The 21,916-nt window shown below is 38.5% G+C and overlaps 1 protein-coding gene across 5 annotated transcripts in view; it reads right to left on the bottom strand.

Annotated features, from left to right (window-relative positions):
• Positions 1-21,916, bottom strand: part of SULF2 (sulfatase 2) — an 82,315-nt gene that overhangs the window by 31,023 nt on the left and 29,376 nt on the right. Inside the window, exons 1-5 of one of the 5 annotated variants that reach the window (XM_041478542.1) lie at positions 20,646-20,835; positions 14,722-14,968; positions 9,020-9,259; positions 6,138-6,289; positions 2,651-2,820 (exon numbers count right to left, since the gene is read on the bottom strand). In XM_041478542.1, the coding sequence (XP_041334476.1) occupies positions 2,651-2,820; positions 6,138-6,289; positions 9,020-9,259; positions 14,722-14,896 (737 nt within the window). In that variant the 5' untranslated portion in view covers positions 14,897-14,968; positions 20,646-20,835. Of the gene's footprint in view, positions 1-2,650; positions 2,821-6,137; positions 6,290-9,019; positions 9,260-14,721; positions 14,969-20,502; positions 20,572-20,645; positions 20,836-21,916 lie in introns of those variants that run through there. The other 4 variants (XM_041478544.1, XM_041478543.1, XM_041478545.1 and 1 more) reach the window with 4 other exon arrangements.

Raw genomic sequence — 21,916 nt, 5'->3', positions numbered from 1 at the left:
TAATCCAACCAAAGCTCACAATTTTCTTTGATTACTACAAATGTAACCCTTTAATCCTTAATAGATTTGTCTGTCTTATGGGAAAAATACAAAAATTAACATCCCTAGAAGCTAGCTGAGACAACTTCTTCCAAAGTACCCAGAAGGGAAGCCTCAGACAGATTGCGTTTGACCTTGAAAAAGATGGGTGGTAACATGTACCCTCTATTGAAGTGAGGTTTCTGATCACTGTTAAATTGCCCAGCTGCCACATTCTCTAGAGCTCACAACATAGGCAGCAATAAAGGAAAACCATGTAGCTGAGGGATTTGCCCTGTGAATAATTTTCAAACCAGACAAGACTGCAGATGCACACAGAGAGGAGCTCGACAGAATGAGATGGAGAGAGTCTGCAGTATAGGGTGGAATGGTCATACCAGCCAGAACATGGTACAGAATCAAGAGAAAAACAGCATAAATTAGCCACAGAAGTACATACCAGAGGTCAGAAGCAAAGCAGCATGCTGACTCAAATCCATACCACTGGTTTTTAGCTATTACTAGCAATGCCACATGATGCAATATTTACATCAGTCAATGCAAAGTACTACCCTCCCGCTTTCCCTTGGCTTTTCTTTCCCACAGAATCCACTTACAGACTTCACCAGCACTGCCACAGGGAAAGGTGGAGGATCATACCACCTGGTGTACTGCCTTCTGCTTTGGGGACTAGGCAAAGACTTTGTTCAGGGTATTGCTTATTGCTTTAGGGCCATTTGTATCCGTTCCACCGCATTCTGATCCTTCCTTACAATATCCACATGACAATGAAACGGTAAGAACTGCCTGCAACCCGTTACCATTGACAGATTTATCTGTCACTGAGATTACCTGGAATTTGGGAACAAGGGGAAAATGGAAACTAGAGAACTAACTTGCATCATTCCCTCACTGTATGTACATGTTCTGCATTTTTACATTTACTCTTAAACCCAGGTCAGTGAAAACTCTGGCAGATTACTATTATTATTATTATTGTCATTATGCAGTGCTGGAAAATTTGTTTAGAAGACAACTGTCAATTTCTTTGTGTGAGAGGTACCAAAAAAATCCTATTTTATGTACATATCCGAAAGAAAAACACAGTTCCTTAATCTACCAGGATAATTTCTTTTTTTACAAACAAAATTTCTTTTCAAAAAGTGATACTTCGTGTGTAATTGTTATCACTGTAAGAAAAGTCACCTAAAATTTAAAAAAAAAAAAAAAAAACAAAAACAAACCAACAAATGTGTAATTACTTTATAATTAGGAAGATAAACCTAATTTGTGTGAATAACCAAATTTAAAGTACTAGCAAAAGAAAAATTGATTAATATAGTCTGTATTTTTCATTGCTTCCACCCTTCTCTTTTTCATTCAGCTAGGAAGTAAATTGCTACAGAATGCTGCATGATAATCATCTCTGAGATCCAAACGCCTTCCAAAGGAACCTAATAAATCTAAGGTCAATACTGGATATAAGCCATGAGAAGTTGCTCATTGGGCATTTCCGCAATTTTCATTTCAAAGAAAATGAAAGCATAAGATGGCAAACAAACAAGAAACACTTAATTGCTGATGATCTGTGCCACAGATTATCTTGGACACAGCAGAAAATAACAAAATATGTAATTCCAAGTTATGCAGTAACCAGACAATAAAACAAAAGAAACTTCTCTTAGACTCTATTTTAAATAAAACAAAAAAGCTAAAATGGCTTTCACTGGACTTTGGGCTAGCCTGAGGAGCTTTGGCCAGCAACTGAAAATTGTTTCTACCAGTTTCTACCAGCTCCTCCACAAACCCAAAGTAAAACAGAATGTAAACCAGAATTCCCCTTAGAAAGAGAGGGGGAGGGGGCAACACATAGGAAGAAAGTTACAGATGTTGAACATCAAAGAAGGCATGAAGCCAGTCATTAGAAAACTGTAGGAATGCTTTCAGTTGCATCAAGAGGTGATTTGGGAGAAGCATTTGTTTTACCTCCATGTGAGGAGATACCTGTAGTGCAGCATTAAGAGCTGTACATGGAAAATGTTTCTGTGTTATAAACAAGAAACATCTCAACATGGAGCTTATGAACACGTTCCTTCAGGAACCAGGTGATACTGCTTTTGGGATCTGTTCAAGACATTGTATCGGGTCATGCACAGACATGCCAGCTCATTCGGAAATAGCCTGTGTAATTTGGTGCTGCAGGCCTGTATTTCTGTTCTTTCCATAAAAGAAACAGGAGTAATACATATACTATAGTTTGTAAGTAAGGACACGGAGATAGAGTTTCTTCCCCTGAAGAGATTATAGCCCAAGAACCAAATTTTGATCATCCTGCTCAGAATAAGAAGTGCTTTACTTCCCAAATAAGCTGTAACAACGTCCAATGAATTCAACATGAATCTTCCCATTTATCTCAATGAGCTACAATTCTGAGTTCTAGATGCAGCAGCCATTCTCAATACACTTATACTGGTCTAAGGAGGTATCAAAAAAAAAAAACCTGGAAACTCTTCTTATATATTTGTGACAAAGTTATGCCAAGAGTACTATTAAAAAAAACACTGTTTCCCTGAGGTACCTAGAACTTCCACATTCCAGAACCTGAAAATCAAAGTTTTTGCTTTTTCCTTACATGTGTTCTGAGGCATTAGGAAAGAGTTGTGAGTACTGAGGGGCTGAATCTTCAGGACCATGAGGAGCAGCATGGCTTATAACCATCAGTACAGGCCTGTGAGGATACATCTTCTTTGATATTCTAAAGAAGGTAATACTGTCATTGGTAATCAGATCAGTCAGATAATCCTGCAAGTAGAAGCAAAAGTATAATGAGACACTTGAAAAGGAATTTCAAACTGGGGGGGCAATAGGAAGGAGAGGTCTGAGGTATCATAAGAAATAGGAAAAAAGAAGATACTTCATTTAGAATGGTACGAGGAGGAAGTAAGTTACAGATACTAAAAACTCAAAAAATTAGAATCAAATAATTCTTTCTTCACTGCCTAGACATAGCTTTTTTTCTCAGTACTGAATGGCACAAAAAGAGATCAAACAGTACCCCTTCTTCCTAAAGTGCACAACTACATGATGAAAAACACAATACTAAATACACTGACCAGGTATGAATTTTAAAAAAATGTATGTCAGTATCTTCAAGGTGTATAGTCCAACCTTACATCATAAAAATACTTTGAATATGCAAATGGATTGATGTTCTTTTCTTTTTTAGCCTTCTTCTGAACTACAAATCACTAACATGAGAAGACTGTGGGCTAACTGAACAAAGACTTCATTCAATATTACAGAGATAATCTGATAGAGATATAACTCTGTCACACATATTGTTGAGAATTTAGAAAACTTCCTGTAGAAGAGTTGGACTATCTCTGTATTTTCTCAGTATCATTATCATTCTTAAGATATCTGCAAGAACTACAGGGATTGAAGACGGGATTTTTAATGACAACCACGCTCTCCCTTAGGTGCTTCCCTGGAAACACTACACATACAAATACCCCTCAAACATGAGTAGGATATGAAAGTACACCTTTAAAAACCCCAAATAACCCCCATGTCACAGCAGAATGTAACACCAGACATAACATCTGCCTCTGGTCAAGCCAACAGGTTCAAGGTGTGGTACAGACTGGATTGCATCTCTTTTTGAGTACAGCTTTTTGTCCACAGTTAAGACACTTGCTCCTCTTCACCTCTGTCAACATCCTTGGTCTGAGAAGTCAGCTTGTCATTCAAAGGAAGCCTTTTTCATGGACTATATTTACTTCCTCCAAGTTATTTCTTGTCTATCCCAGAAGAAGGCTGGCAAATTCTCCATTTATAATTTTACACGCTGGTACAACACAAGGCATGACTGTTACAAAACTGCCATGATTAGGACTGTTACCGGGATGGCATTTTCACTCTAAATAAGCATTAAATGAAGGACTTCCACTTATAAAAGCACACAGGAGAAGGGAAAATGTACAAAAGCAAAACTGACTTCTGAACATGCTTTCAATGCCTGTGACAATATTCATAGTTGAGAGAGAACACTTAAGTGCTCTCAAAAATGCACTGCCATTAATCTTCATCATGCTGCTTCCTTAAGCTGGTCAATCACTTGAAGTGTGCAACTCATCTTTGATTTAGCCATTACAAGAGTATAGTTTTCCAATTTCATTCTAAAAACACAGGTTTCCACATGGTCAAAGTGAAAATCACTGCAAACCCAGCATTTACCAGGCCAAAAGACCAAACAAACATTTCACTGAACTGATTTCTAACGGGTTTTTTTAAAAGGCCCATACTGTAGACGTTGTAGTTGTAGAAAGTTAAAGTTAGTCTAAAAATTTTTGACAGAAATGGAAAAAGAAAAATTTTGACAGAAATGGAAAAAAAAATCAAAGTAGAAAATATTCTGTAAGAAAATTGGAAAGAATTTAATTTTCAGAAGAATTTTGGCAGTTACTTTAGAGGAGAGAATAGTCAGTGATTTTTTTTTTCTAGTTTTCCACTGACACATAATTAACATTAACTATGTTATACAGATAGGACTAAAAAAATTTATCTGATGATGTTGGTCATTGCTGGAAAATCACGTTTCCAACAACAAAAATGGCAGGAAAGAAAGAGCCTTCCATTTCAGCATCTGTTTACTTATTTAAACTCCATGGTTAGCATCAACCAACACTGTTGTTCTGCACACTGTTTTTTACCGTAGCTGCTCATTATGCAAGAATATTAAGATTATAAAAAGTTTGTATTTCTATCATCCTTATTTTTTATTTATTATCAAACTGTAAGAAAAAAACTAAACCAAGTAAACTGTAAACATTTTCAAGCCTTGCACACACAAAACATAGCTGAAGGTATTGGAACATAAAGCTCCCTGTTGGCTCCTTGGTACAAAAGAGATGGAGAACAGTGCCTCTGAAATCACTTGGCTGACATTTTTCCACACAAGATATATTTCATCATAACATTTCAGTACACAGCTCTAAAGATTAGCTTTGTCATTCTTCACAGATCTGAAGGAAAACAGAAGACAAACAATTCTGTACACTAGTTTGCCCCTTCCCGTTAGCAGCTGGTGATGGAGAAGGTAACCCTAGAAGACTGTGAAGTTTTATCTCTCAGCACAAAATACATTCAATTATAAAAAGGCAAGCAGGGCAAAGGAAAGTAGAAATCCCAGACATTAATCTTTTAAAGGAGAAAATGGCTGTGAACACTATGTTAATGAAACACAAATAGGAAGGCAGGATTTGCAATCAATAAGAGAGTGAACAAAACACATGTTAAACAAATATACATTACAAATCACTCCAGAGGCAGTCAACTTCCTTAGTTATACACCAAAACTAGAGCAGTGTATGGATAGATTTAGTCATCATCATACTACAGAGTCACTTCTGCCTACTTTAGGACTTCAGTAATGCTGGTTCCTTTGGAAAGGAACCCTTTTAGCTGAAATAAATGTATTCCTGACTGCAAGAAGGTATTGAACTGTAACATGTTAGATGAGGAAAAATAAAACTGCATTTGACAATGACTATGAAGCATTTCTGTAAGTTTGGTCAGGATATAACATCCTTGACAGGATATTAAAAATATATACACCTGTATGCACAGAAATACAAACGTAATAGTTAAATTCTCCACTGATTCAGAATTATCGTAAATTGTACTAAGATTCTGTGAATACTCCATAGTACCGTGGCTGTGAAAGAAGTTCCTTAAACGAAAAGGGTGGGTCTAGCTGGAGGGAAATGGATTCTCATCTCATTAATGCTTGTGTAACTCCACTGCCACAATAATCATCATACAAAGCACAGAAATAGTTAACCTGAAGCATTTAAGTCTACTTTCGGATCTTCAGCTTGTAATATTTAACACAGTCTCAGAACATTTTACTCGCTCACACTGTTAGTAACAATGTTTTCAGTAACATAACCCTCCCAGAAGGGAAGGTAACAATGTCCCAACACCACTGTTACTGGTTGTAGATAACGTTCCACATAGCAGCTTTCAAGTACAAAAAGAGACTGAAACTACAAAGTGCAGCTTTCTTGTGGTCATGTCATTAACATACATGTTAAGAGAAATAAATCAACAGGACCTACCCTGGAGTAGTCATATCCATGCTTCTCCTTTACTCCATTTCTACAGAGTGTGTAGTTGTAAAATCGAGAATTTTTAAGTAACCCAACCCATTCTTTCCAACCAGGAGGCACGTAGGAGCCATTGTATTCATTAAGGTACTTTCCAAAGAAAGCTAGGGGTAGAGAAAGCAGAAGCATAGTAAGAAGGCATAACAAAAACACCACTGTTAAATTGATTCATTCCTTTCTGTTTTTTGTTAAAATAACTTTGTTGTCTCCATTACAACAGATCGAAGATAAGAGTCTTAATCTTGCCTCTGTTTTTTTTCTTATTTATATCTTCATAATGCAGATATTTTGATTTACCACCTATGTACAGGAGAAACTGGATCCCGATTACCATTATACTTTCTTTTTCAGTACCTGATATATTTGGAGTCAGACCACACATTCCTCCTCCCAGACTCTTCTCTTCATATCCTTCATGATGCTGAGCTGCATCTATCCACCTATTAGTGCCTCGTGAAACTGCACTTACCACCAAGAGTGTGAAATTAGAGATCATGTTTTAATATAGTAACACTCTATATTTCAACATGAATGCTGTGCATTAGGCATTTTGAAAATGTATTTAGAGCACTGCTGTTCTGACCTATTTCAACAGACAATTTTCCAGATAGTAACTTGCATTCTGAGCATGAGTCTTAATTACACATAAAGATTTGTTTAAAAAAAATCTCTCAAAAATCTTGTATTTCTGCATCTGATACCAGTTTTCCCCAGCCCAAAGTCAAACATTTGCCCAATCGTTAGTATAGTAATGGAGTGGGGGAAGAGAGAGAGCACTTCTGTCCTTTTTTCAGAGGTATATCTAGCAAAAAATTACTTTTAATACTTTTTGATCCTGAGAGACAATCAGAGGGAAGCAGATGAGAAAGTACTCTCAGCATTGCATGGAACAACCAGCTAGCCCAAAGGTCAACTATATGTTGCATTCACATCATGGCCAAATATACTCTTAGACTGACAATGTACAGTTGAATAAACATAGTAAAATTCATGAATTTACTGCAGAAATATGGGGGTTCTGAGATAAAAATCCTGTCATTAACTATTAAATTTTGTTCCATGGGTAAGATTTTTTCATGAGATACCAGTTCTTTTTAGGTATTAAAGTAACTGACCAGATTTTTCAAAAATCAGTAATTCCTAAGTACTGAAGCCACCTTCAAAATGGTCAACAAAATGGTCCCAAGTCAGCACCTTTTGTGACAAGCAAAAATATGACACTACTGTAAAGATTATAGGTTAGTATAATTACCTTAGTAACTGCAGGAAATCTAATGGGTTGCATAAAACATACAGTGAGTCTTCTGCTTCTGCATCTTAAGACTATTTTCATAGAGCAGCTTAAGACTACATTTTATTATCAGATCCCTTTAGTTTCTTCATTGAGGTACTTCACCAGGTAGACTAAGAGGAGAAATACAGGTGTGTGTACACACACTCATTTTAGTCTACTGCACACTGATGGCCAATTTTTCTCTACCTTATGGCACACTGACAGCACTGTGCTGTCATCCATTATCCAATGTCCATCCCATTATCACAGCCAAAGACTGAACTTCCCTTGAGCTCGGTCCCTCTATTCTTCCAAGTACAGTGCCTAACAAAGTTGGTCAAGCTTTTTAAAGTGCCAAAGTTAAAAAAAAATAAAACCCACAACCAAGGCTGAAACCAAAGGAAAAATTAGGGGAAAGACGCACCTTTTCCGTCGCCTATTTTTCACTCCCAACTTGTGCAAGAAAAACCTGCACCACACTGCTCCCTCCTGCCTGCATGCAACTAGCACATTCACAAAGGTGTCAGCAGCAGCACAAGTCTCTATAGATCCCAGCCACAAATGCCACTACCTCAAAGCACACGCTACAGTGCAGAAAGACTGATCCCCAGGAGAATCATCTTGTGCAACAGAACAAAACACAGGAAAATCACAATGGATGAGGAAGTGGCAAAGGAGATGTGAAACCAGCAGCAGAAAAGAAAAACAGATGGAAGCTATGAAGTGGAATAGAAGAGTACAGTTTCTGCCTTCAAGATTACACAAAAGAGAAAAGAGGAGAGAAAAAAACACAGGGAGATGGTCTGGGTTATGAATTGATTAAAAACTTTCTCACTCCAAGGTTGTGAACTGAAATATATAAGCAAGCCTCAAAAAGCTTTACTCCTCATTGCCTCTTTTTCTACTCCTTGAAAAACCCCAAAAATAAACAAACAAAAAACCCGCCCAAGCCAACAAACAAACCACACCACAAACAAGGAATTAAGTTAAACTGTACATCTACATGGCAAACCTGTACTACCAAATGACCTCAAAGCTAAAAAATAAAAACCAACAAATTATTATTGCCAATTATTCCTAAACACCTTTCTGGGAATTGACTGTCTAGAGAAATCATACCATCTGACTGCCCCAAAGCACAAAAGGAGCAGTCCCTTTTCTCTCATTCTTAATTTGCTTCATATATCAGTTTTATGAAAGAAGTCAAAACACTAATTCCTTTTCATAGCATCTTTCTTGGTTGCTCTGCACACTTCATGTAATTGTAGGCCATATTCTAGGTTTGCTATGTCTTCAGTTCAAGCATACACAGTATTTTATTTCCACCTTCCGAAAAACAAAAGTCTTGGGATTTTTGTTGGCTGTTTCTTTTTAAACAAACTATTCCTTAAGTAAAAATACAAGGAAGCTAAACCAACACGAAGACTTAAGCTCTGGCATTATGCACTGAAGAATGCCAGAAGTCAAGAAGAAATTAGAATTAAAATACATACATTAGCCTCTGTACTGTGTCTAAGGTAAGTCTAAGGAAGCTTTCAGATGGACCCAGCCTTGATCTTACCTGTCCTGTACCCTGTATTGTTGAGGTACACTGCAAAGGTGCGTATTTCATGCTGAGCCTGCCAGGATGGAGAAGAACAGTTCTCATTGTTGGTGTAAGTGTTGTGGTTGTGGACGTACTTCCCCGTCAGGATAGAGGAGCGAGATGGGCAGCACATGGGTGTTGTCACAAAGGCATTGATGAAATGAGCACCTCCGTGTTCCATGATACGTCTTGTTTTATTCATCACTTGCATAGAGCCTGAAAGATGGAAAACATTTCAGAAATATTTTCATGTTTCAGTCACAAGAGCTCAGATGTCACATTAGAGACCAGAAGGAAGCACAAGTAGGAAGGGCACTGTTACCTCTGAGTGAACCCAAATCCAGAGAGACTACTGATCCTGCCTCAGTGAAGTTCTCCCATCGTTTCAGTAAGGACTAAATACTGAAGTCCTAAGTAAAGATTTGACTCAAGCATGTTGACATAGATCATAATGCTTCTTTCATTTCTCTCTCTCTAAATTCAAGATTTACAACCGTAACTATCTGCAGCATCTCTACACCCTTTCTGGACCTGCTATTACTGTTCCAGCACCTGAGGGTGAAAAGCACTTTATGCAGCAGCCCTGACCAAAGCATACACACTCCGTAAGTGTTATTTAATTTTTGGTTTCACAAGAAACCTGATATGTAACTTTTTGTGCCAGCTTTATGCAAAAGGCTGAGGGTTGTAACCACAGAATCATTTCATTTGGAAGACTATTTAGTCCAAACTACTGCTCAAGAAAGGTCTGCTGGAGTTGTTGTGTAGTTAAATAGTTCTATTCCCTAATGTGAAATATTAGGAGGTATTGATTTCTATAATTGTCACTGAACCAAAGACACCAAAAAGCTCCCATAATAATTTCCATAACAAGTTCACTGAGTTCTAGCTATCTGCTTCACCCATTCTAGTGACAGTCTTACTATCTACATTTTCTTAGGCTTGATTCTGCAGAATCAGATTTTTAGATGACTACTTGGGGCAGGTAACACTATGTTTTATATAACCAAACAAAGAAGCAATGGACTTGGATAAATTGGGTAACGTGGATAGAAGTCTTTTTGATCACAATTACTGAATGCCACAGTGCTTCCAAATGGTTTTTCTGTTTATTTAAGACAAGGTTTTGATCAAAGACTGGATCTTTACCATAGACATCCACCTAGCTAAATCTGGATCCATATCTCTTCCTAAACCCAGAAACACCAAGGATCAGAGAAGTAAGAAATTTAGTTTCCCTCCTCTATCAGTGTCTAAATGTTAAAACTGAGCAAGTTAGAGAACATCTTCTTGAACTAGGAAGAATTTCAAAAGAATTTGTCATGGTGCATGTCAACAGCATGACCTTTCAAAGGAGATGAAACCTGTTCATCACCAACCCTCCCTTCTTGTTATGTGCAAAGGAAGCCAATTGACAATATGGAGAGGAAGGTATGGGCTCATGCTAGAATAGGGTTGGGGTTAACTTGCCCAAGACTGAGATGGATTAACAGCTCAGCTTTAATCAAAGCTGACGGTTGCATCCTACAGCCATCTGGTACAAACTATGTTGTTTCTGTCAATAATGAATTTAGGCTCCTTCTAAGCTCTTTACGCAGGGATTTCATCATGAAATTGCAACAGTAGGTTGTTTGATACAGAGCACATTGATATAACCAGGAGTCAAAACCTAGAGGGAAAATGGTCATAAGCCACATACAAAATCTGACTCTCTGGCATCATGAAGGAAGGTTAATTGCTATGGTAGGTCATTTTACCTAAGCACTGCCATGGAATTAGTTTGAGACCATTTTGTTGGAAAGAGTATTAAAAAAGAAAAAGATTTAAAAATCTCTTTGTGCGTTTCTCAGGTCAGAGCACATGGGGTTGAAATCGCTTTGGGGTTACATCTTGTAACAAGAACCAAGCCAGGTTATTGCACTGCCCCCTTAGAACTTGCTAATCTTCACATATCAAAAAGGAGTTTCTGAAGAAAGAAAGATTTTACTTCTTTGTTTCTATAATAGCTGTGGGTTAAGTGTTAGTACTTAAAGGTACTAACAATTAAGTTAACAAATATAATAGCTAATTATACATTATGTGAGCTTGAAAACTGTGGATGTTTTCTTATGAGCCAGCCCAAGCATAAACAGGCAGTCTGAAAAAATGTTTTGCCATCGCGATATTGAAATACAATTTAACAACCCCTTTAAATGACAGAGGCATTTATGCATAAATAACAGTACATGTTAAGACTCCCCTTGGGGACAGCAAGCTTCTTTAATAAAAGAAGCTGTAATGACAATGCCTTATATATCAATAGCCTTTAACATAAAAACATATGATCTAATCTGCTTCTCCAGCTTGAGAACTAATACAGAGTGACAGGGCAGTGCAAGGTAAAATCCAGCATACTCTTCTGTATAATCTTAAATAGGCCAGCTTTAAATATTTTAGACAGCATTAAACCAGCCAACTAAAACTTATTTTCTTCAGTTTGCCTCCAATACAGAGACATCCATTCTCTGGCAGATTACTTATGTGTTAATCAGCAACTGGGACCTCACCACATCACCTTTTGAGCTAGACCTTCTGAGGTTTCACTGGTGGATATATGACAGGAAATCATGCCTTCAAAGTGTCAATATTTAATACAGAAAATGTTGCTACCCATCTAAAATGGCTGATAGTAAACAAAAATTTAGCAATTAAGAGTGAAATTTCTATGCCATTTAAGAAAACATTCATTGGACTACTATGAAAATATGGAAGTTCAATCAATTTGAAATGTTAAAGTTACTCAGTGAACAAGCAAAGCAAACTTTATGAAAAGTCACTTGAAATGTGTGCTTTCCATAACTTTGTTCCACATATCTTCACAGTTCAACTCAGGGACAAAGCTGATATTTTGACTAATATTAATGGAGAAAATATACAAATTATTTATGAAAAAATACTGACTTCCTATTAGTTGTGTTTTGTTGAAGGAGGGAATAATTTACGTTTTATGGAGCTCCAGCTGTTGAAGAACTTGTATTAAGTATCAAGTGATTTGTCTACTCTGAAGCACAAGTTCAGAAGAGTTTTCCAATAAACTGAACCCCAGAATTTTAACTGTCTCCTAAACTTCTCTTTTTATTGTATTTGAAACTCATGAGACACCCTTTTCACATCTTCACTTCCCTTTCTTCACCCCAAGACACCCTCACATTTAACAAAGCTCTAAAGCCCCATCTCCAAATATGATAACTAAGAAAAAAATTATCTTCCATGCTACTTTTATAGCTTTTCAGAGGAAGGTCTCAAAACATACAAATCACCTCTCACTCAGATTTCTTTAATGTGGTTGAAATAGCTCCTAAATAATCAGATCTTTCTCTAACTAGACTATGAAATGAGCTGGTTTGTTAAAGCCATAGCAGTATGGTAGGCAAACCTAACTCAACTGGAGATACTGAGTCCACCACACAGGGGACATCAGCATTATACTAACGTGGATGTAATAGGGAAAAAAGTCTTTGTTCCTAATTAATTATTCCTTGTCACTATATTCCTCTTATTTATATTATGCTTGTCAACACAGTCTTTTGATTAGACAGTCTAGCAAATATGTCTGTGTCTGTAGTTCATGGTGTTCTCATTTGTCTTCTCCCATTTGTATCCATTACAATCTATACACATTCTCCTTTGATGTCCTTCAGAGATTCTGCATTTGATCTACCAGCCCTTCATCAGTATTTTCCTTCTTTCAATACAAGGCTGAGGTTTGGTTTCCAGTAAAACTCAGTGAAATTATTACAGTAATGTGAATTAAAAAACAAAACCAAACCAAAAAAATAAACCACACAAAAAATCAAAATAAAAAACCAACACCTCCTTCCAGGAAAGGATGACATTGTCTTTCTGGTAAGCTCTACGTAAGCTCCACCTGCTACTGGCACATGGCTAAATCTATCTTTAAACAAATAAAGGAAAGGCTGTTAAAGGCACTTGAGATTGTGTTGTATTCGCTTTTACCTCCAAAGTAGCTACAAGAGAACAATGAAAGCTAAAACACCAATCAGCTACAGAATATTCTTAGAAACAGATGAAATATTACCCATAGCTTTCTCTGCTACGCTTTCATAGCTTCCAACTTTTCCTTAGCTTTTATTTGTAATTCACATCTTGTTTTCATCTTGCTTAAATGCACTAACTACAATCAGCAGAAATGGCAATTTTGATTAACTTGGACAGCTCACCAGACAACAGACAAGAATAAAAATTAATTCAAACAAATATTGAGTCTCCCAAAGCTATTAGTGGCAAATGACGAATATCCAATCTCAGCTTCACCAAATGGATTTTCCTTAGTTAGATCCTAATTTGCGTGGACACATGCCCATTATCCTTGAAATTGGAAAGCATCAAGTTATCAGAGAAGTGAAATATACTGCCTGAAGGACTTACACAATTGCATCAGAAACACAAAGGCTAGCATAAAATAGAAGATGATACATTTTTTAGGACCACCTTTGCAAGAAAACGTAGTTAGGTTCTTTGGGATATATGTTCTTGGAATTGCTTCATTTCTGATCCAAATAACCATTAAAAAAAAAAGATAACAACAACATCATCTGATCCTGATAATTTGAATGGCATTTAATATGATGAGATTACTTCCATAGCAGGCTTTCTTACCACCTTGATGAAGAGTGTGACATCTGTGATACTGCAGGCATACCTTAATATTGATAAGAAGAAAGCATCTGTACAAAGACTGCAACGTTGCCGTGATTAACTTCTCAACAAGATGAGTAAGTGTATGAGAAGTACAAGTTGATTAATTTTATGTTCTACTTCTTCTGGGAGGTCCATTTTCCAAATTTTCCTATCCATACTAGAAATCAGATGCAGAAAAATTTGGTGGCAAAACTGCCCCACCAGACTACACATACAAGAGTTTTCATTTTTCAGATGACTGAGGCTTCATACACATATGAGAGTACAATTCTAATGCAAAATTATTAATGTTAACTGGTTTGTGTTAATCACTTCTCATAACTTAATACAGCATTAGGTAAATACAAGCTTGTTCAGGTAACACAACAAAAACCAAACTGTCATTTAATTCATTATTCCAAATCATTAGGCAAAATGTGTTTAATCTTCATCTCCTTTCTTCAACAATTAACATAGAGTTGATAACAGAATAGATCTTTTCATTCTGTGTCATTTTGGTCAGTAATCAACTACACATCTAAATGGACAATTACAAGAACAGTATTACTATGTTAGGTAACATTTAAGTAAATAAAATGAAAATTGTATATGCGATGAATGCCTGCAATTACACAAAAGAATTTGGATAATTACAGGGTGCAATTATCAGTCATGAATTTAAACCTACTGTTTTGGCATGCAGCTTTCCAGGTTAAGTTTGCAATTGCCAGAAGCAAAGTTTAGGTGTTTAGATGAAGACAGGCATGAACTGTGTATTTCCACAGGAACAGGAACTTTAACATTTTGGGACTAACTTTTGCTGTCCCTGAATTGCAGGCAGATGGAAAGGATGTTCTATATAAAGGCAGGTTTAAACTTGTTCTTCCTATCATTTTTCACACTGAAAAAAATTTATTATTTTGAATGCAAGGATCTAGCTTCAAGAAAAAGCAATGTCATACTCATTGGCCAAAATTCTCTTTATACTGGTCTCTTACCAAGTTCTACATCCTGATCATCAGTAAGAACAAGGATGATGTTTGGGCGGATGTTTCTACGGTCTCTTTGAAATCTTCCCTTCAGACGTTGATTTAACAGGAAAGTTGAACTTCCATCCAACAGTGATAAAACAGTCATCATGAACAATCCAAGGACAATACTATGCTGTGCCATGTTGTTCTGATTTAATGTTCTCTCTGAACAAGGTAGCTTAATGGCTTCTATGTCTTTTTCTTTGCAGGTCTCCTAAAAGGGAGAGGGAAACAAGTATTTATCTATATTTTCACCCCTCTGCACCGGTCAAGGAACAGCCAGGTTCTCTCCAAAGAAGTAAAAAGCAATGTACTTGAAATAATCTAAACTCCTCAGAAAAAAAACTAACCAAACTCCAAAGCAAACACTTATTTTTCTAGTGCCAGCTAGAAGCAGAAACTTGAAAAATTAAATTCATAAGCTGTTATCAACGTAGGCAACGAAATTTCACTCCAAGCTCAGATCTGGCAGCAAGCTCAAGGATTTAGCAGGGTTTCAAATTCTTTTGCTTTCATACATATAAATAGCAATCATCCTCCTTCCTTCGTGATCTGTTCACAGATGACATTTTTGTTTACATCAAAAATGCAGATGTTGAAGAGAAAAAAACCCATGTCTATCATAATTTTTAAACAAGACCGTTATAAAATTTACTGAGCTAACAACATATTTGCAAAGTCAGAGAACACTTAGTCAGAAGATTTGTTATATACTGATTTATCTCACAAATTCCATTAAAGAGCGAAGCTGTCCTGATGTTGGAACTATGTTACGATATTGTTTGAAGTCTACTACAGCTTTGATGTTAGTGCTAGATCCCTTTAGCATTTCTGTTGGCTTCCAAGATTATACACTTTTTAAAAATACCATTATTAATAATGAACACGTTTGAAGGCTCATTACTGCTAATGTTCAGGAATGGATGCACCAAAGTGACTTGCACTGCCTATGACTGGACTGCAAAACAGAGCTCATCTAACTGGTACTACTCCTGGTAATGAGGCAATGAAAAATTCTTAGCAATTCCTACAAGGAGATTACAAGAAATTAATTAGCATGCTGAAAAATCTTTGAAATGACAGCTTTGTTCAGTCATCTTCTGATATAAAGGGATCTTCTCTTGCTCTCAGAAGTCAAAAAAAATGTACTGAAAATATCAAGTACTAATTATTTCATCAGATCCAGCAATCAATGAGTTAGTTTTTTATAAATTCCCTACTTGCTCCCTGTCTTTTTCTGGACTGGCGCCAATGATCTTTTGTACAAGAAGGAAAAATCAATTAAAAATGACGCAAGAGAGATCCTCTGATTTTTATAAAGCCCAGAAATGTCAGAGCACAAAGAACATAGCACTATGTGTTTTACCCTAAGAAACATGTTGGCTATTCTACCCCTACAGAAAACAGTTTTTACTCCAGCAGATTATTTCATAGCCACATTATTACTTCCTCTCTGTCAGCAATTGCTCTTTGAGATAAATTTCTTAATCAAAGTTTTCATGCAATAGCAAAACCACTGGGCTGAAAAATTATAATCAGTTTCTATGCTCACATAAGAAATGTATATTGAATTTTCACACAAGTCAACAGATACATTGCTGTACTAATATGGAATATTATATTTATTAAGGGTACTTTCCAAATTTGTAGACTCATAGGGCTTTGAGGAAATGAAAAATTCTCCTTCCTTACTAGTCTGTCCAGTGGGTTTCACAGGTAGGTGAAGTTACCTTTTTTCCTAGAAAATAAAAATTTATTTAGATATCCCAATACTTGTTCTAATGGGCAGGGAAAGAGCTTTCAAATTTTACAGATGCAGCTTTAGTATCTGCTGCTGCTAAGAAATATGCCAGGCCATAGCAAAAGAAACACTGAGAAGCCCAATCAATTTTCATTCCTTGTACTAAGAATTCCATCTGTAGCAGTATAACTGGGAAGAATCATGCCAGAGTCCATGTGCTGCTACTGTCCGGAGTAGACAAAAGCAGCTTGAGAAAGAAACCTGTATCTATTTCAACAGGGGAGTGTAGAAAGTAAGTTTGCTCAGCAGGCACATATTCTCGGACACAAGCTTTTTGAGGGAGGAGGTAGAGAAATGCCTTCTGCTCTTCAGAAACTACCACGTATGTACTTTTGTTAAAAAAAAATAAACTGACATTATAGTTGTTTCCATTACACACAAACATTTTTCTGAAGGTCTGGAAGTTCATGTGGGTTTTCTTCAGTCTATACTATCCAACAGCTTCTCAAAATAAGAACATTTGTTAACTTTTCTTGCAGCATTTGGAAAGCTGCCCATTCTTGCTATATCTGGTCAGAACTACCTTCACTACAGTGTTGTGCATTTAGCAGTCTTTCTTACATTTTTCTCATCTTTAAAACAAATACATGGAAGTAACCTCCTGACCTCATTGCCCCTCTCCCCTCAGCCAGTCATTTCCTCACACTTTATTGCCCCTCAAACACTCCATTCATAACTAAAAATAGAAGTTGTCCCCATCTCAGAGAGCAGCTTAACTATCTATGAAATACTTAATAAATTTGGGGATATACATAAACTGCTCTCCCACAGCTATTTTATCCACGCTTGTATATTTGTGGTTAAAAGAATCAGCGATCTCTGAAAAGATACTGTGAGTGGAAGAGAGAGTTTCATGTCAGATACAACAGGCATCTTCCACCAAACCTGTTATCTCACTCCCCCACAATGAGTACTTTTCAACTATTGTGATGTGTTATGTTTCCATTGTTATCAAGGTAAGAACTCCTGGGAATCAACTCAAAGTATGTAATTATATGCAAAAGTCATACCAATAAACAGGTAAGAAAATCAAAGCAATTTTAGAAAATAACCTATTTCTTAAAGTATGTTTTCACAAGACATACATGCCACAACTAACAGCATATATGCAGTACGATCCAAAAGCTAGCTTTAAGAAGTTATCAGAATAGCAACACAAAAGTGTCCCTCATGAATTGCCAGTGGCCAAATACAGATTGGTTTTTTTAACCCCTCGTCTTGGGTGAACTTCTAGGAAGAAACACAACAAAGTTTCTATTAGCAGTTCTTTTCCCATTTCTGTCAACAAGGTTAATCTGCAATTTACAGATAAAGTCAGAACAGGTCCACAGCAGTGCCCCAATCTTTTAATATAGCACATTTAATATAGCACCCTCTCCAAAATGCAATTTTGATCTGAGTGGTACAGATGGTCCACAGCTCTCTGTGCCTCTGCAGGCCAACCTCCAGTATTAAAGACACTTAATCTGTAGTGGCTCTCATGAGAATTAGGTATGCCTCTTATTTTCATCCAGATTACACATACAAACTTGAAAAAAATCTCACTATTGTTTTATATTTAGAAAAGTGCTATCAGAAATTTATGAAATCTTCTTCAGATGGGGCATCTAGCTGAGCTTTCTTAAGCCTATCAAACTTCTCAGAAGGCTGCTTTTGAGAAAGTCTGGTCCTCTTACTCTCTCCTTTGTGGCAACACAAAATGTTACACTATCTCACATTATAAATGTTGAAGAGATAAAGCCAGACATCCACACTCCATTTATAAAAGAAGTCAGCAAAGGGCTGTTTCCAGGTAGCATTTACACCAAGGAAAGTCTTCTTTATAACTCTGCCCTCAGTAATCAATGTCAGTTCTACAGCAGCAGAATGCACAGGGATGACTGATGTCAGTTCTATCCCAGATGGTATTTTTAACATGCTATTGATTAGTATTGCTTGGCACAGATGTAAGAGACCCCATGTGTGCAAAATTAGTAACTGACAGTAGTTTGCATAGACTGGTGCTCCCAACCTCCCTAGCACAACTGCCCACTGCATAAGCTCTGTGCAGCTTAACTGAAGCTAGGTAAATTCAGTTATTACAACATAACCAAGAATAATATCTGACTCTTCCTGTAACTCTGCATCAAATATGTAAGTCTGCTTCCACTCTACTTCTAGAAATTACTGCATTAACTGGTTTAGGGTTTTATTTGTTTTGGCTTGTTTTCCTTTTAAATAAGTATACTACAAAACACTAAATACAGAATTGGTATGACAAGTTCAACTTGCCCAGCAGCCACCACAGAACAGGGTAACTGCATGTGAGCCACACGGTGGAAGTGCACATTAAGGGAAAACTGGCTAGAGAGAAGCAACACACACCTGCTCTCAATATGGCTGGAGCCAATACCAGGTGGATTTTTTAAGCAGACCTAGGTGTGTCATTCGTCCAATGTTTAAATTCATTGAAATACATGGTGCTGGAGACATTCCCTAGCAACCAACCCAATCAAATCCACTCTGCCAGTTAAATGGATTCAGCTGTGCTGCTGTTCTTTTAACTGGAGACACACCTTTGCATAGAGCTTTGGTTATGCTAGGTCTTCTCTCACTAAAGCTGTCACCCATCACTTCAAACCATTATATTGTGTTTGTAAGAGATAAACACATTTTCATATGTGGATTGGGAAGAATCTTGTTTGCAATCTATCAAGATTCCCAGGGGAAGACTGGCATCAACATTACTGCTGTAATCTAACAACATGCTGCGTTTGCTTATAGTTTTCTACTTTCTGATTTTTTTTCCTCCAGGCAGTCAAAAATTTATAAGAAAATACAAAAATCAAATTCCCAGTGCTAAATGTGACTCTTGAAGATTACAGTTGTGCTGATTTACAGTCACTGAATTACTATTCAGACACATTCTTCTGACTTGCTTGCCCTATGCTGGTGAACACTAGACAAAAACAAAATATTTATCACAGAGAAGCTTGGTCACATTACAAAATCTCATTCATATTTTGTAACTTTATTTTAAATACAACAGAATTGTAAATTAGTTATAAATTTCCCTAGGACTTGATATTTTAAGAAATGTTCTAAGCACCTCAATCTACTTTCTCTCTGCCCACTGCTTGAATATTACTGTTAGAGTTTCCCAGTGACACAGAGAGAATTAATTAGTCCTCTGATAGGTTAAATTGCTATTTGGATCCCTCAAATACAGAATAATAAGCACATTTTTCTGCACCATATGCAACACCCAACAATTTGAAAGAAACAAAGAATTATTTTGCTATTTTACCTATTATTGTCACACATTTATATATAATAGATGCAGTCTTTGATTTTAATGATAATTATATTAACTTGTATTAAGTATAGTAAAAAGCACAGACATACACTTCTGAAAATATGTAAGGAAATGAGTGCAAGTGCTTCAAGACAGAAAAAATAGGCAAAACCAGATACCATTACAGAAATTCATCCTATCAAATAAACACTTTTTTTTGTAGCTGTACACGGGGGGGTGGGGCGAATCTCCCTATGTTTACACAGCTGCAAACACACAGAGGCGTTCAGATACACACACTGCCCGGATCGGTCCGGTGATGTGCCAAACGTGAAGCTGAGCGCTACGGCATCCAATTGTCTTTTGGGAACTGTTTTCCCCACAGCCCCGGCGCGGCTCCCTCAGCCCGCACCCTCGGACCCCCCCGCGGCCGCCCGGGCCCTCTCCCCTTCGCGAGGGGGCGGCGCGACCGCCCCAGCCGGTCCGCAGCCCCCGGCGGCAGGCAGCGAGCGCCGATCGGCCGGGCCGGCAGGGCCGCAGCAGGGCGGGGGAGCTCCGCGGAGCTTCCAGCACGGCTGGCCAAGGCCGGTGGGACCACAACGCCTCCAGTCCCCGCCCGGCCGCCGAGCCCCCTCGCTCAACTTCCAGCCCCACCCGGTCCCTATACAGCTACCTTAGACCCGCCGCCCAGCTTCCCCGCGATGGCAGCCTGGCTCTGTGGCCAGCAGTCGCACAAGCGGCACGGCCGCCCCGCCGTCCCCAGCTCGCGAGGCGGGGCGGGGGCTCCGGACCTGCCCTCCAGCACTCCCCACTTACCCGCGGAGCCGGCGCTCAGCCGTGCCAGGCCAGGGCCGGCGCACCCACCGCCCGCCCGCGGAGCCCGGGGCCCGGCGACGCGGGGAAGCGCATCCTCCGGCCGCGGCGCCGGGCAGCAGCCGAATCCCGTTTCCCGAAGAAGCGTTTAGAGGAAACGCTCGGGCGGGTGCTGCCCCCGCCTCTTCTTCCTCCTCTCCCTTCTTCTCCTCTTCCCGTTTAAAAAGTTCATTTACCTCGAGGATCCTCCTCCCGAGTTTGCGCAATGCCCAGCGGCGCGCAGAGAGGAAACCTGTCCACCAGCCCCGGGCTTGTTCAAAGTCCAGCGGCAGCGCAGCGGCGAAGACGATGGCGCAGCCCTGCACCCCGGCGCGCATGGGGAAGCCGAGAAGGTCCCAGAGCCAGCCCCGCACCAAAGACAAGGACGCTGAGCTCCCACCTGATGCACAGAGCCTTTCTAAACGAAGGAGATAGTCCATGGCGGGCGGAGGAAGGGGAATTTAATTGCCCCTCATAGTCTGTGCTCTTCTTGTCCCCTATCGCTAGCGCTTGCCGAGTGCTGCCAGCCCCAAGCAACAGCTACCCCTCAGCCCCAACTCTGTGGGGCGGGAGGACGGAGGTGGCAGACTCCAAAGGGGCTGGAGGCCTGAGTCTGGCTCGGACCCCACCACGAGACACCTGTGAGGGTGAGCCTAAAAAGACTTCTAAATGGTCATGCTAACACAGACGCCGTTCCACTGGTGCAGATGAAATTAAAGGGCCCAATACTCATTAGTAATTAAGCTTAACAAAGCTCTTCGAGGTAGGGACCATGCTCACAGAAGGTGCCGTTAACACTACTTGCAACCAGTTACATTTTACTCCTGGAACTTGTTTGGCTAACTAAATTGGTAAGTTATTCACTGGACACTTTAAAGACCTCTTTTAAAAAGTACTTCAAAAAAGTATCTTTCAAAGATACTAGCAGATTAACATGTTAAAAAAAAAAAACAGAAAAAAACAACCCAAACATAAGAATGAAACGTTTTCTTCTGGCATTCCCATGCTGATAGTATCAGACATTCAGCACAGGTTACCCCAGAATTTCCTGACACTTCTTATTACATCTAATATTCTGTTCAATCTATGATGTACTAGGACTTTTGCTTTAAAAAAAGCATTGCTCCCAGTGACCTCATCTGGAATTTGCTGGAGAAGGCTAACAGTCTTGAACAATTTTTTACTGTTGGCTCTGTTCTTGTCTATGCATAGACAGATCCTAAATAAACATCGTG

Source organism: Pyrgilauda ruficollis, unplaced genomic scaffold (assembly GCF_017590135.1).
Source record: "Pyrgilauda ruficollis isolate IOZ18807 unplaced genomic scaffold, ASM1759013v1 scaffold45, whole genome shotgun sequence".
NCBI lineage: Eukaryota > Metazoa > Chordata > Aves > Passeriformes > Passeridae > Pyrgilauda > Pyrgilauda ruficollis.
Note: the sequence above shows the minus strand (reverse complement) of the source record. Positions and strands in the feature narration are given on the sequence as shown.